The sequence below is a fragment of the Onychostoma macrolepis genome, chromosome 02, assembly GCF_012432095.1.
Source record: "Onychostoma macrolepis isolate SWU-2019 chromosome 02, ASM1243209v1, whole genome shotgun sequence".
Lineage (NCBI taxonomy): Eukaryota > Metazoa > Chordata > Actinopteri > Cypriniformes > Cyprinidae > Onychostoma > Onychostoma macrolepis.
In genome coordinates, this window is record NC_081156.1 from 35109725 (window position 1) to 35126252 (window position 16528).

Here is a 16528-nt window from a genome sequence, read left to right on the forward strand (position 1 = left end):
TTCCTCCATGCTACGCATCAAAAATAAAAAAGTCATGTGACTTTGCGCTATGCATAACGTGACTAACCAGCGACCTGATTTCATTGCACAGCATCTGAAATGTTGTTTTGGTCATTCTGAAAGGCCTAAGCAACGTCTGTCGTCAAAGTATTTCTGTATAACTGCCTCTTAAACGAATCCGCCTCCGTAAAGCAATGACGCATTTATCGTGTTTAGCCTGCTCGCTCTGAGGCCTATTAATACATATGGACATTGCAGGGATGGGTAGATCGACACCTAGTGTCGACACACATTTCGAGTTTTTGACACACTAGTGCTTCGAAACAGGGATCCGGAGCTTTGCTTGAAATGAAGCTGTCACGTGACCTGTGGAAACGAAGCTTATACTCACCGATGCGTCACGCTAGGCTCAATTACAAAGCGCGTCGATCCTTTTAATGCAATGTTATACTTATATCAGTCAGCATGCCTATATGCATGTAGTGTATCGTTGTTAATTATAGTACTACTGTTAAAAACAATGACGTGTGAATGTCTGTTGATTGAATGAGTATTAAAACACCTTGCAGGCTCAAGCACTGTTCCCAAAAAGGATAAGTCCTTCCTTAACCACAAACATTTTTTTGCTGCTTGTAAACGCCGTCCTCAGTTGTCAACAGCTCACCTTGGCGAGAAAAATATATCATTGCAAGATATATTAAATGCAATGATTGCATTTGTATTTGTGCATGTTTTAACAATGAGCATGTTTGTGTTCTTTTGTAAGGAAGACCAAAAATGGTGCAATGAAAAATGGCGTAGGCCTTATTTATTGCCGTATTAAACATTCTATTTGGAAGGTGAAAAGACAAGTTTGATGCCAGTAAAAATGAAGAACATAAAGTCATTGTATTGTGCCAAATACAATAAATTCTGGAAACTTTGTCGCTGCACACACACAAATGCCGCCTTACTAATGACACGTATGCATATTAAACAGACAGTTAAACCTTACAATGACATCCCAATGAACAAAACATCTAAATGACACAGTTGGTGTAAGAATATTTATTGACCACCAGATAGCGGAGTAGAGCGCTAATCCGATCTTTTACAAAAACGACATTTTCTCAGCTTTTTGTTCAAAATGTTGCTTTTTTTTAAAAAAAATAAAACTTACCCACATTCAAGTGTTGATTTAAAAAAAAAGAATGCATGAAGGAATAAAGAGTGGAAAGAGTCGAGAGCTCTTAAGATACTGCCAATGACATACAACAAAAGCATTTAAACACTTAAAGTGTCTGAAAAGAAAAAATCTGTACTTTGGTAATCATAGTTTAGACTCTTTTACTTCGAATTTAATTCTGTTAATTCAGTGACTCAATTGTTCATTCAATAAACAGTGATAATGTGGAGGTGAAAATGTGCATCAAAAACAACCTTTTTACATGTAATTTTTTACGCAACTCCCCCAATAACACCAAAAGACCAGTTCAGCTGTTTTCCTTCAGCAGGGATGATGTTATCATGGTACTTTTCCCCTAGTTTAATAAGTAAAAAATAAATAAATAAATAAATAAAACTTCCAGACAGTATTTCAGGGATCTTTATGTGATTCTGCTGTAATGTGATCTGTGGAGTTTACTAACAGCTGTGGCGGAGAATGGCGTTTTTCTTATTTTTTCTGATTATTTTGTTAATATTTAAGTCCTATTTTATGCTTTCAAAATAAGCAGCTGATGTTGTAAGGAGTCCAGCTAAAATACGAGTCCATAATCCATAATAGTGCTTCCTTCAGTGAAAAAGTGCATCTGCTGTTGTCTCTCATCAAAATACAGCCACATATTAGTTTAGAGCTGTTTTGGCTTGTAAACGCTGCTTGATCTGCAGATTTCTCTCCTGATTCACACCAGAACACTTTTTCACTGGAGGAAGCATTATTATGGATTATGGACTCATATGTTAGTTAAAACGTATTAATGCTGGATTAGTTTCAGCTTTTGTCTTCTCCAGATGTTAACTGATGGACTGGAGTGCTGTGGATTATTGTGATGTTTTTATCAGACTCTCATTCTGACGGCACCCATTCACTGCAGAGCATCCATTGCTGAGACACTGATGCAGAGACACATTTCTACAAATTTGATGAAGAAACAAACTCATCCTAGTCTTGGATGGTCTTAGGGTGAGTAAATTTTCATTTTTGACTATTCCTTTAAGTCAGAGAAAATTTGTTTGAAAATACAGCTAACCAGTAAAGACTGATACTCTTCAGTGCGAGTGGTGATAAGGCTTGATATGTGTGTTCATCCAGTCAGTCACACACACACACACACACACACACACACATCTGTTCGGGGGGTTTCTCTCTTCACTTCAGCAGCAGCTCCAGGTCAAGGTGCAGCTCGTGTCGGAGGATCAGCTCAGCCAAATCTGCAGGTATTACAATATAACTATATAATATATAATACATTATTACTTTAATTATAAAAAAACTGTATATTATAGCCAAATGCATGACTTGTGCTAAAAAGTTGCGATGATTATTAGGTACATGAGGGATTGAAGAAAAAAAATCTTCAAAAACTGTAAACCTGTTTAGGACAATAACGACTAAAACTTCTGTGCAACATGGAAGAGAGCATGTACAAACTAAATTAATTAACCATTTCATAAATACCGCCAATAGATTTTTTTGCATGTGGAAGTTGTGCATGTTCAATCAAACTGACAAAGATATTGAAGTTTGGAGATTATCATAAACTATAATCTGTGCGTTAGTACAGTTACACAGTGTTCAGGAGCGTCAGCAGCTGCTTTCAAGCTCTGTTCTGTTTTAAAATAGAGCGCACACCTATAGAGATGAAAGCATTTCAAAGCTGAGATCTGATGCTTTTGTTGTGCTGCCCTTCACATTTCAATCAGAGATCATTTAACCCTTTAAACACACTGCTGCTATGTGTTTCCATTTGTGCCTGATGAGCGGTAAAATGTTTAATATGTGCTGGGTTAACTGAAGAATATAGTCAAATTAAATTATATTTTTAATTATGGTATGGTTGCAAATTTAAAATAAATGGAAGCTCATTTCCACTAGATAAGAAAAAAATCATGCTTTAGTAAATCATAATTATGACACAAAAAGTCAAAATTACTACTGCAAGACACTCATGATTACAGACATAAAAAATAATAAAAAAATCTTTGCATTGATTTTTTACAGATACTATCTATATGATCTCTCCATGATAGGGTGTTGTGTATCCATACTCCTAGATACCTGTATGCTTGTTTGATGTTCTCTTCATGTATAACAACAGGTGTGAATGTCAGGAGCAGGCCCATAAACTGATAATATCTCCTCAGTTTTTTATATTAATAGTAGTAATGATGTGCACTAAGGCAGCCACTGCATCCTCGGTACTGCTACCTTGTTTATATGCAAACTGACACTGATCAAGTTTCCCTTTGACATTATTAACCAAATGTTTAAGTAGTATTCTTTCTAAACATTTGCTAATTACTGATGTGAGAGCTGTGGGTCTATAGTCTTTGTATTTCTTTGGACAAGAGTGTTTTTGGTATCGGTTTTCTGATTGAGGTTTTCCATATTATCATAACCATATGTAGATCAATGGAAGCCTGAAAGATTGGTTGCCTGGAGCTGGTTCACAAGCAAAGCTCTTAATAAGGCTAGGGCGCACCCATCCGGACCAACAGCTTTTCTGATATTAATAGACCAAAATGTCTTCCTAACTTCCTCAACATCGATAACTATCGTTTGAGAAGAAGACAGTACGATGTTAACTAGTTCATTGTTGCTTGTGGGTTCAAATCTTGTGAAAAATTTTTTAGTTCATTAGCAAAACTGACTTCGTTGTCTGTTACAATACATTTGTTGGGTGAGGAGATTATGAGATAAAAAGTCAAAATTGACAAGTCAATTATGAGATAAAAAGAACATTATTAAAATCACGTCATCATTATGCCATACTAAGTCAGTTATATGACATAAAAAGTCAATTATGACAACTTCATGATTATGACTTATGTCATAATTTCAAATTGTGCCATAATTAAGTCATAACTGACTTGGTATGTCATTATCTCAATTATGAGATAAAATCTCGAAATCATTACATACTAAGTCAATTATGACGGTAACAAAACTGACAAAAAATAAACGTTTTACACCATAATTTTGACTTTTTATATCATAATTATGAATATCATAATTTAGATTTTTTTTTTTATCTCATAAGTTTGACTCACAATTATGACTTGGTATGTCATAATTGACATTTTTCTCATAATAATGTTTTTTTCCCCCCCTCATTTCGTCTCTTCATCTCATAAATTTCACTTTCTCACAATTATGACATTTTCTCAATTTCAAATTTTTATGTCATAATTCTGACATTTTATTTCGTCATTTTGAATTTTTACTCTAATCTCTTTCACTTTTTGTCATAATTTTGACTTTATTCTCAATTCTTTTTTTATTTTTACTCTCATAATCTCAAATTAGAGATGTAAACTCACAATACTGAGGGAAAAATGTCTGAATTGTGAGATAAACTCGCAATTTTGACTTTCTTATAATTCTGACTTAGTATGTCAATTTAGAATTTGTTCACATAATTTGGACTTTTCTCTAATAATCTTTTACTTATGTCATAATTATGACGTTTTTCATAATTTTTGTCATTTTATGTCATAATTTTGACTTTTTACTCATCTCAAATTAGAGATGTAAACTAAATTCTGAGTGAAAAAAATGTCAACTGTCAGATATAAACTCACAATTATCTCAATTTTGACTTTATAAATATCATAATTGTGACTTTATCTCATAATTATGACTTGGTATGTCATAATTTAGACTGTTCTCATCCGTTTGACTTTTCTAATCATTTCAACATTTTCTCATATTTTTCACTTTATATGTCATTGTTATCACCTTTTGACATCTCATATCATAATTTTGACTTTTTATTCTAATCAAATACTTTTCACTTTTGTCATAATTATGACATTTAGTTATGTTTTACTTTTTATCTCAGTTTTGACTTTCTAAGTATTCTTTATAAACTTTAAATATATATCTCATAAGTCTGACTTAGTATGGCATAAACCTTTATCCCTCATAATTTATAATTTTTGGTAACACTTTATTGCATTTATTTTATTTTTTTTGTCATATTATAACATTTTAACCTTTTTTGATGTTTTGCATCATAATTATGACCTTTTTTAAACTCTCATAATTTAAATGTTTAATGTCATAATAATCTCAAATTAGAGATGTAAACCCGTAACTGTGAGACCAAAGTCAGAATTGTGAGCTAAAAAGTTGCAATTACCTTTTTTATTTAAGCTTCCATAGGTTTAAAGGGTTACTCCACCCCAAAATGAAAATTCTGTCATTAATTACTCACCCTGATGTTGTTCCAAACCCGTAAGACCTTCGAAGGTTCATCTTCTGAACACAAATTAAGATATTTTTGATGCATTCCGAGAGCTCTCTGACCCTCCATAGACAGCAAGGATATTACCACGAACAACGTCCAGAAGCGGTTCTGTGTCAGCTGCGCCACACAGATACGCTGTTTTCGTTCAAATCAAAGCGTAAATAAATGCAGAAAACGTATCTGTGTGGCGCAGCTGACACAGAACCGCACATGCTGTTTATGTTCAGCGGATACTCTCCGAAACGATTGAACTCCTGATGTCACATGGATTATTTCACCGATCTCCTTGCTACGTTTCTGGACGTTGTTCGTGGTAATATCCTTGCTGTCTATGGGAGGGTCAGAGAGCTCTCATCAAAAATATCTTAATTTGTGTTCAGAAGATGAACCTTCGAAGGTCTTACGGGTTTGGAACAACATCAGGGTGAGTAATTAATGACAGAATTTTCATTTTGGGGTGGAGTAACCCTTTAAGTTGACCCAGTCATGACAGAGTCACCGGATTACCTGCTGGATGGCAGTCCGCTCATCAGCGCCGCTAAACTGGGCAAACTGCGCTTGGTTCGTCTTCTGGTGGAAGGAGGCGCGCAGGTCAACGAGAGGAACCAGCGAGGAGAGACGCCTCTGCTGGCCGCCTGCCGAGCTCTGCGGGGCGATCAGTCCGGATCCAGCATGCTCAGACTCATCCAGTATCTCCTCCAGAACCAGGCCGACCCGAACATCCAGGACAAGACGGGCCGCACGGCTCTGATGTACGCCTGCATGGAGCGGGCCGGGCCGGACGTGGCGTCGGCTCTGACCGCGGCGGGCGCTGATCCCAGTACAGAGGACTACGCCGGAGCCTCGGCCCTCGTTTACGCCATTAACGCCCGCGATCAGGACACACTTACAGTGCTGATGGATGCCTGCAGAGCTCGGGGACGAGACATCATCATTATAGCCACCGATCTGAGCTGCGACCCGAACGTCCCTCCGTCGCCCGACAGCTCGCCCGTCTCCTGCATGTCGCCCTCGGACATCGAGCTCAAGACCAACTCTCCTAACTCTGAGGGCGAGAACATCTTTAACTTTCGAGGAGGCGGGCAGGTTTCTCCCGTCCTTCCGAGGAGCGAGACTCGCTGTCGGCAGCGTTTGCGCTCGGAGCCTTGGCTGGCCATCCAAAACCTGGCGCATCTCAGCCAGAGCTACGAGAAAAACACAGAAGAGGAGGAAAACCCAGACGACGGGTGTTCTCTTCCCTCCTGTGAGTAACAAAAAACAGATTTCTTCTTTTTCTGTTTTACTTCTTTTTTTATACATTAAAGCAAATTACTAACCATTCCTTGACAACAGCAGTGACTCAAAGAAAAAGAATTAAAAAATAAATAAATTAAAAGAGAGTAGAAAAAAAACAAAACACATACAGCATTCAGAGATGGTCAAATAATACAACAGGGAATAAATCAAGATTCCTTACTGATCAGTTCATTTTTAATATATCCAGATATTATGAGCCTCATTTATAAAATGTTGCGCAGAAACCATCCTAAAATTGATCTTAGGAGCCTCTCTCATATATGCTTACGTGTGATTCATTGAATGAATTCATGCACAGAAAACGCACTTACGCCTCTCTTTCAGATGTGAAATCTATGAATCGCAAATGATTTTGAACTTGTGAGCAACTAAGTGGCTTTTTAAATTTTTTATTTTACCGCCAATGACGCTCAAGCGCTCGAATTAGGGGCGGAGCCACCCACTATATAGGTCGGCGCCCAGCTTCATTACCTCAGAATCTTTCTCCTTCACGAAGCAAGCATCGAAGACTTCTACTGGGGTTATACTAAACCACTGCCCCTCAAAGAAGGCAGTTGTGGCGCATCGTTGTCCGTCCGTGAGGAGGGTCAGACTCTGCCGCCTTCAAAAAGCTGCGCTCGGCCACCGACTTGGCACTCAGGGCCACGAAGAAACGACCAAGTCGGTGGCGGCGCAGCTTTTGAAGGCGGCAGAGTCTGACCCTCCTCATCCAGCGTCTGCAGCATCTTGGCCTGGAAAGCCTGGAGAACGGCCATAGTGTGGATCCTCTTCTTCGCAGCGATCTAAACGGTGCGAAAGACCGCCGCCTACTCCTTCCTCGGGTGCGAAAGGAGGGAACGAGACACTGCGCATGATTCTGAGGTAATGACGCTGGGCACCGACCTATATAGTGGGTGGCTCCGCCCCTAATTCAAGCGCTTGAGCATCATTGGCCGGTAAAATTTACCGGCGCGATGCAATCAGGCTTCAGTATTTTGGGAGGCGGTGATAAACCCCAAGTGTAAACTATGCAGTGTCTCGTTCCCTCCTTTCAGGGAACCGAGGTTATGTACGTAAAACATACAAATATGAGCGTTGGTGTGGACTTATGCATACGCACACTCAAAAATCAAATCTAAATGTGTACTTTATATATGAGGCCCTACATCTTTATAGCTATGAAGTACTGTTCCACATTAATTGGGGCTTCTTTAAATATTTCCCTTTCTTTATGATTTATAATTAGTGCTGGAGCCTGTCTTCCAACAAAAAACGACCCTATAGGTCATTTGTACAAGCGCCTTATTACGACCTATAAGTTTTAAAGTTAAGCGCCCTCTAGCGCGCATAAAAATAATGACAGTGTCGTGTTGCGTCTGTCGTCATGAAATTACGTATGACTGTCATTACCAATCAAAATGTGTGTTTATTTAAACGCAATGCGTGGACCTTTTACACCGATCTCACGGTAATTTGTACATATTTTACTATGTGGCTAATTCGTACGAATGACCACCCCTAAACCTACCCCTTACAGAAATCATGCAAAATCATGATTTTTAGTGCACATTTTATGAGCGCGTGCGTTCTCTGGGGTCGAACCCATGATCGCATGATTACATATCGTCGAATAACGCAATGCTCTACCAACTGAGCGACAAGAATCCCGAACTAAGACGGAGATAAAAGAGTACAAAACATTCATATGAAAATGTCCTGTTGCTGATAGGGGCACAATTGTAGTATACGCTCTGATGGGTCTTATTTCAGGGATTTGGACAAACGACCTATACGGGTGTATTGGTTGGAGGACAGGTTGAGTGCTGGGCAATGATTAATCGCGATTAATTGCATCCAAAATAAAAGCGTAATATATAAGTGTGTACTGTGTATATTTATTATGTATATATAAATACACACACTCTAAAAAATGCGGGGTGAAATATGGACAAACCCAGCAATTGGGTTGTTTTGACCCAGCAGCTGGGTTAAATGTTTAACCCAACCTTCTGGGTAGTAACCCAACCGCTGGGTCAAAACAACCCAATTGCTGGGTTTGTCCATATTTCACCCCGCATTTTTTAGAGTGCACACATGCATGTATATAATTAAAAAAATATATGTTATGTTTATATATTAAATATATTTATGTATAATGCAAATAATATGAATAAAAATATATAGATTTAAATATTTTCAAAATATATACTGTATGTGTGTGTCTTGATATATACATAATAAATATATACAGTACACACATATATATTAAATAAAAAAAACTTTTATTTCGGATGCGATTAATCCAAACTCTGAGTTTGCTTAACCTAAATATTTTTTTTTTTATCTTCATCTTTTTCTGAGATTGGGGTGTCATAAAGCCCAGGTGAAAAAAAGTGCACTTCCATAATATACTTAAAGTGCTCTATTTTCGCACACCAATTTTGTGCTTAATAGGCCTATACTAAAAATGATTCTTTATTACTTCTTTAGATAAACTTAAGATCATCTAAGCGTAGGCTACTCAACTGTGCTATTTTGGGACACCATGAATATGAACTGAAATGCACTTTTAACATACTATCTCTGTATTTAAAAAAATGTATTTAGCACTTGTAGTACACATGAACCCATCTAGTACACTCAAGTGTACTACAAGTGGTAACTAAATTTGTTATCGTAAATATATCAAAACTTCATTTTTGATTAGAAATATGCATTGCTAAGAACTTAATTTGGACAACTTTAAAGGCGATTTTCTCAATATTTATTTTTTTTGCACCCTCAGATTCCAGATTTTCAAATAGTTGTATCTCAGCCAAATATCATCATGATGTACAAATCTCAATTTCACAAAATGTACCCTTATGACTGGTTTTGTGGTCCAGGGTCACATATTAAGTTTATCTGTAGAAGTACTAAAGAATCAATTTTAGTATATTAAGTACAAAATTAGTGCGCAAAAATAGAGCACTTTAAGTATATTATGGAAGTGCACTTTTTTTTTCACCTGGGAGGCTAGTGCTGACAAAAGGGCATTTGGTACAGAGCCCTGTTCCATGTTAACCCATCCTGTTTCCAAAAAACAGATTTGAAGTTTAAATCCGAATCAGAGCAGCTGCAGAGCAGAAGAAACACGCTTCCGGATCTTCTTCAGCCGCCGGCCCTTAAACTCACGCTGTCCGGATCCGACACTCACTTGCACCGGGATCCCTGCGCTTCGAGGTTCCCTTCCATCTACAGGAGCAGTTCTCTGTTGCTGGCGCCTCCCGACGGGCTTCACGAGCTCCACACGGCCAACAGAAAGAAGGCGAGAGCTCACGGCGGATTCTTGCCTCCTCTTCCCGGTGTTTCTGTGAGGAACGTGTGCAGAGATCCCATCCCAGCCTCAGCTCCTCTCAGACGGGAAGCTCACGGTCCGCCGCGCCGTCACTCGGTTCAACTCGAGCAAATAACACCGAAGGAAAGCTCGGAGACGCTCTACCTGTTGTGAAGTGTCTTCCAATAAAACCGAGACAATTACACTACCAGTCAAACGTTTTGGAACAGTAAGATTTTTAATGTTTTTTTAAAGAAGTCTCTTCTGCTCACCAAGCCAGCAAAAACAGTAAAATTTAGAAATAATTTTACTATTTAAAATAACTCTTTTCTATTTGAATACATTTTAAAATGTAATTTATTCCCGTGATTTTCAAAGCTGAATTTTTTTTCCAGAAATCATTCTAATATTTCGATTTGCTGCTCAAACACATTTATTATTATTATTATGTTGAAAACAACCGAGTAGAATTTTATTTTTCAGGTTTCTTTGTTGAATAGACAGTTCAAAAGAAAACATTTATCTGAAAAAGAAGTCTTCTGTGACATTTATAAATGTCTTTATCATCACTTTTGATCAATTTAAAGCATCCTTACTATATAAAAGTATTAATTTCTATAATTACTTCCCACCCCAAAAAAATTATACTGAGTCCAAGCTTTTGAATGGTGTAGTGTATAGTGTTACAAACATTTTTTTATTTCAGATAAATGCTGATCTTTGGATCTTTCTATTCATCAAAGAATCCTGAAAAAAATGTACTCAACTGTTTTAAATATTGCTAATAATAATAATAATAATAAATGCTTCTTGAGCAGCAAATCAGCATATTAGAATGATTTCTGAAGGATTATATGACACTGAAGACTGGAGGAATGATGCTGAAAATTCAGTTTGATCACAAGAAAATATATAAAATATATTCAAATAGAAAGCAGTTATTTTAAATGGTAAAATATTTCACAGTATTACTGCTTTTGCTGTATTTTGGATCAATAAATGCAGACTTGGTGAGCAGCAGAGAATTCTTAAAAAAAAAAAAAAACATTAAAAATCTTACTGTTCAAAACCTTTTTTGACTGGTAGTGTACATATCATTAATACACTGTTTTAGAGAAATAAATAAGAAAAAATGACAGCATTTGATTAGATCATTATGTTCAACTTCTCAGCTTTTGGTCATAAAAATAAAGCCACTAAAGAAACCAGACAATTAAATCACTTGAACCTGTAAAACACTGTGTTAGGAAGATAAATAAATGGGAAAATCTTGTTTTATTGCTGGTTGGATGTTATTAATAGAAACATTTTGCATCTAAAAACAGTTCATTGTGTTCAACTTCTTAGCTTTTGTTCATAAAGCCACCAAGGAAGATAAATAAAAAAGAAAGAATAATCGGTCTTACTCTTATTGCTGGTTGGTTGTTATTTAAAAATGGCACTAAAATAATCTAACTTAATCAGATCATTGTGTTCAACTTCCCAGGTTTTGCTCATAAAAATAAAGCCAGCAAACTATGATTTCCTTTCAAGCTCCTATGAAATCGAAGCGTCATATCAGATCATGAGCAAATACAATAAGACTTCATATCATAAGTCAAAATGAAACCACATTTGCAGCTCATTTTACTCCCATAATTTGATGTATTTCCAAGTTAAATGCATCAATAGGATATTTAAATGCACATAATGCATTTTCTTGCATGAATACTTACATTAAGTGAGGTCATTGGAACAGACAATAAATGAAGCTGTTAAAAGAAATCTGAATATAAAAGTGTTTAATGAGAAAAAGCCTAAATGTGAGGCATTATGTGAATGTAGAATTACTGAAAGAACATTAAAACCATAAACAGCACTACAAATGGCATATATCAAGTCATATTCATCAATACAGGTTTGATATTAAAGATGCTCTCTACAGGAACTCAGTGAATCAACTGAGCTCTGAATTTAACCCTGGGTTAACAGCTTTAGTAAAACGTGGGCCACTTTTTATCCCTGGGTAAAGCAAAGTTTCACAACTGCAACTTGAAACTGCTTTAAACAAGGCCAAATCTGAACTGCGGCCCAAAAGATGAAACAATGTTGCAATAGAATGCAAAGACAAACAGACAACCAATCATAAACTCCACAGCACATACCTCATTAAATATTCATGAGCTCTGTATAGTCACAGAAACAATCGTGCATCTGCTGGAAACTGTAACTTAACTGGAGTAAAGAAGAGAGTATTATTTCTGCTGCATGTGTCAGAAGAATCAAATGGATGAGCAGTTATTAAAACGAGCTCATTAATACACAAATATGCACATGAACCCAGGAATTACAGATCAAATAATTACCCAGGGTTAATTCAGACAGAAACGTGGAACAAGATAACAGAGGATAATGTGAACACATTTGGTTGACAATCTCACGTGTGAAAATCCCATTATAGTGATAAAAAAATATTAAATATAAACTATTACACTCATCAGATTTTAGCATCAGGCCGTTTCACGCAAGTAAACTGCAACAACACACTTAAAGAAATACTGAAAATAAAGGTTTGGGTGTCACCAGAATAAATATTTCCTTTAAAAACAGCCGTAAATGATTATTAGAGTTATTACACTAAAGAAAGATTTCTGGAAGTTGTAAATATTAGTCGAGTGCGTTTTACAAGAAAATACCTCAGAATTTCATGTTTAATTCAATGCCATTTCTTTGTAATTAACTGCGAAATTGACATTGTTTCGACACCAATTTTCCCCCCAGATACTATTGTAGCTTTTGAATTAATTTTTATTTTTATATTTTCTGTTTTCTTTTGTATTGTGGTTAAAGTTTCAATAATTTTACTGTGTTTTTGTAATTTTATTTAAAATATGTCTATATAGTTTTAATTCATTTTTATTTCTGTTTTAGTTTTACTTATTTTACATAGTTAAACTAAAAAGAAATAAAAAGAAATGCTGACTAGGCAACTAGCTAAAATAAAATAATAAATTTTGTTTCAGTTAAAGTTTATTTCAAGCAATGAATTTTTTTTTACGGTTTTAGTTAACAATAATAACCCTGATGCTTTTTTAATATTTATTTAATTTAAGTAATTTAAGTTAATTTATGGTTTTGTTTTTAAATTAACGATAATAACCCTGATGTGAACAAGGGAAGATTAAAAAAATATATATTTCAGAAAAAGTTTATCTTAAAATTAAGGAAAGCTGTTTTATGGTTTTGCTTTTAGATTTATCTATATTAATCATGGGATTTTGGCAATTGTTGCAAACTTGATCATCAAGACGTTATTTTCATGTTACATATTAACAAATGTGTCAAACAGGCTGTAAAGCAGAGATGCAGAACTCTTTTACAGGACAGAATTTAATAGCAACACAGTTACAATATGCAGAAATCTCACTTTGAGACAGGATAAAGCGCTGGGATCGGCGTTCTTCATCTCATCTCTGTCCGCTGTGCAGACGCACGTGTCTGAGACAGTTATCCTGTCTGGAGAAGGTTTTCCCGCACAGCTGACAGCGGAAGGGTTTCTCGCCCGTGTGCACTCGTCTGTGTGTGATCAAACGCATCCGCTGTGTGAAGCTCTTCCCACATTCCTCACAGCGGAACGGTTTGGGCCGCGAGATCGAGAACGCCACGGAGTCTCCGGATCCGGATGAGCGCTCCTGTCGAGGAAGATTCGATCCGTACTCAACGTCTCCAGAAGCGCCGAAGCCGAACGAGAACAAACCGGACGAAGCCTGAGCCGCCGGATCCTCCGTCATCATCACGTACGGATCTGGAAACGACTGGAAGCGTTGCTCTATCAGACTCTCCGGATCGTCGAACGCTTTCGAACTCCACGAGTTTCTGTCGTCGCGACGGGTTTCGTTCTTCTGCTCTGATTGAACTTGATTCGGTTTCTGATCCACAAGTTCCTCCACCTGTTCGATCTTCATCTCAAACTCCAGGCCGCCGAGCTCCTCTTCCTCCGGTTCTGGTGAATGCGTGACGGGATCTTCGCGCTTTAGCTCCGGCGCGTGGGAACGATGAGGCTTCTCCTCGGTGATGAGATCCTTCGGTGAAACCACCTTCTCCTGACTGTGATCATCAGGCTGTGAATGAGCCGATACACCTGCTGACAAATACATGTGTCAATTTACTCAATGCAACAATAAAACTAATAGTTCCAGCTCTAAAGTCTATATGTGACCGTGGAGCACAAAAGCAGTCATAAGCAGCACACGTATATTTGTAGCAATAGCAACAATACATTGTATGGGTCAAAATTATCCATTTTTCATTTATGCCAAAAATCATTAGGATATTAAGATCATGTTCCATGAAGATATTTAGTAAATTTCTTACCGTAAATATCAAAACTTCATTTTTGATTAGTAATATACATTGCAAGGACTTCTTTTAAACAACTTTAAAGGTGATTTTCTTACTATTTAGATTTTTTTGCACCCTCAGATTCCAGATTTTCAAATAGTTCAAATATTGTCCGATCCTAACAAACCATACATCAACGGAAAGCCTATTTATTCATTATCTCAATTTTGAAAAATGAGCCCTTATGACCGTTTTGTGGTCCAGTGTCTCATATCCATATTAATACGTCAAGATGCAACAAATCATTAGGTTAATGAACTATATTACTTAATGATGATGATAATCAGATTTTTTTGCACTATTAACACGCTATGATTTTTGCAACACTGGTGACTTTTAATATATTTACATAAAACTAAAGATGATAAAAACACACACAATTGATAGATAGATAATTAATTGTATTGTTTTTATTTTTTATTTAAATTACATATTAAAAATTATATAATCAAAAATATATTTTATTATACTCCAGTAAAAATATATAATGCATAATAAAAAAAAAAAAGAAAATAAAATTGTTTACACAATGTGTGTACTGTATACATTTATTATGAATATATAAATACACACACATACAGTATATATTTTGAAAATATTTACATGTATACATTTATATTTATATAATTTATATTATACATAAATGTATTTAAAATAAACATAACATTTTTCTTAAATCCATACATGCACGTGTGCGTATTTACATACATATACACAGTACACACACATAATATGTAAACAAAAACTTTTGTTTTGGATTACTATTATTTTAATCGTGATTAATCGTTTGACAGCACTAATATATATATATATATATATATATATATATATATATATATATATATATATATATATATATATATATATATATATAGTTCTGCTCATAAGTTTACACACCTTGCAGAATGTGCAAAATGTTTATAATTGAAACAAGAGGGATCATAAAAAATTGTTTTTTTTTATAACCTGAATAAGTTATTTCACATAATACATGTTTACATATACTCACACAAGTCAAAAATAACTGAATTTATAAAAATGACCCCATTCAAAAGTTTACATACCCTTGAATCCTAATACTATGTGTAATTTCCTGGATGATCCACGACTGTTTTTATATTTTGTGATAGTTGTTCATGAGTGCCTCGTTGGTCCTGCTGTTCTTCAGAAAAATCCCCCAGCTCCTGCACATTCTTCAGTTTTCCAGCATCTTCTGCATATTTGAAACCTTTCCAGCAGCGACTGTATGATTTTGAGATCCATATTTTCACACTGAGGACAATTGAGGGACTCATACACAACTATTACAAAAGGTGAAAACATTTACTGATGCTCAAGAAGGCCACACAATGCATTAAGAGACGGGGGTGAAAACTTTTGAACAGAATGATGATGATGATGATGATGTGTAAATTCTTCTCGTTTTGTTAAACGATCTGGACTTCAGAAGCTACATAAATACTTCCATGTTTCCCAGAAGACAAAATAAGTAAAATTTTCCCTGATCATCCAATTAAAAAAAGTTTAATGCGTTGTGTGGACTTCTTGAGCATCAGTACATGTTTTACAGGGAAATAAAACACACACCCAGCAGGACTGCAGGCTCACTCGTGTCCATGATCTCCACCTGTACGCCGATGGAGCATCTGTCCGCAGAGAGTCTCTGTAGCTCGGTCTCAGTGAGCAGCAGCCGCGTCTTCAGTCCCCGGATCTCCTCGTTTCTCCTCCGGATCTCCTGATGAAGAGCAGCGGCGTCTTCCTCCAGCAGCTGACTGATCTCCGCCACCGCCGCCTTCGCCAGCACGTCCATGATCGCGGAGATCTGCGTCTGCAACCTCGCTGCTGAGCTCATCTCGCTGCGAAAACACTCTGCGCTTATATTACTAGAACCAGAAACACATCGACCATTATCCAGATGAGGGGGCGTGTTTCCGGTGGACTGGACCTTTGGGAAACATCCGTCAAAATAAAAGTCCCTGTATTATTTATTTAATACTGGGCGTTAGCTTGAGAATCTCTATGCTAAGTTTCATTTTATTAATTTGATTTATATTTCTTATTATTGCATTATTTACATATTGGACATATTGCTGTTTGAGCATCTTGT

The 16528-nt window shown here is 36.4% G+C and overlaps 2 protein-coding genes across 4 annotated transcripts; one reads left to right on the forward strand and one right to left on the reverse strand.

Annotated features, from left to right (window-relative positions):
- The first annotated feature begins 396 nt into the window (after positions 1 to 396).
- LOC131533089 (ankyrin repeat domain-containing protein 34B) lies at positions 397 to 11666 on the forward strand. Of its 3 annotated transcripts, none has more exons than XM_058765152.1 (4): positions 397 to 2164; positions 2360 to 2418; positions 5935 to 6693; positions 9812 to 11666. In XM_058765152.1, the coding sequence occupies exons 1-4, from the start codon at positions 2154 to 2156 to the stop codon at positions 10213 to 10215; spliced, it is 1233 nt and encodes a 410-aa protein (XP_058621135.1). In that variant the 5' UTR covers positions 397 to 2153; the 3' UTR covers positions 10216 to 11666. The 3 variants fall into 3 exon arrangements, with proteins under 3 accessions (XP_058621135.1, XP_058621143.1, XP_058621125.1); XM_058765160.1 differs by having other exon boundaries at positions 2363 to 2418; XM_058765142.1 differs by having other exon boundaries at positions 2138 to 2164; positions 2294 to 2418.
- A 141-nt stretch (positions 11667 to 11807) lies between these two features.
- si:dkeyp-68b7.7 (zinc finger and SCAN domain-containing protein 21) lies at positions 11808 to 16365 on the reverse strand. The gene is made up of 2 exons (XM_058765173.1): positions 16009 to 16365; positions 11808 to 14161 (listed from the first exon to the last, which is right to left on the reverse strand). Exons 1-2 carry the CDS (start codon positions 16271 to 16273, stop codon positions 13488 to 13490), a joined length of 939 nt encoding a protein of 312 aa, XP_058621156.1. The 5' UTR covers positions 16274 to 16365; the 3' UTR covers positions 11808 to 13487.
- Positions 16366 to 16528: the final 163 nt, after the last annotated feature.

Excerpts from the sequence above, each read along its gene's own strand:
- LOC131533089 (XM_058765142.1), top strand. Across the intron at positions 2,419-5,934 it reads CAGCTCAGCCAAATCTGCAG|TCATGACAGAGTCACCGGAT; the intron begins GTATTACAATAT and ends AAGTTGACCCAG. Across the intron at positions 6,694-9,811 it reads CGGGTGTTCTCTTCCCTCCT|ATTTGAAGTTTAAATCCGAA; the intron begins GTGAGTAACAAA and ends TCCAAAAAACAG.
- si:dkeyp-68b7.7 (XM_058765173.1), bottom strand. The coding sequence starts at position 16,273 with ATGAGCTCAGCAGCGAGGTTGCAGACGCAGATCTCCGCGATCATGGAC. Across the intron at positions 14,162-16,008 it reads TGAGCCTGCAGTCCTGCTGG|GTGTATCGGCTCATTCACAG; the intron begins GTGTGTGTTTTA and ends ATTTGTCAGCAG.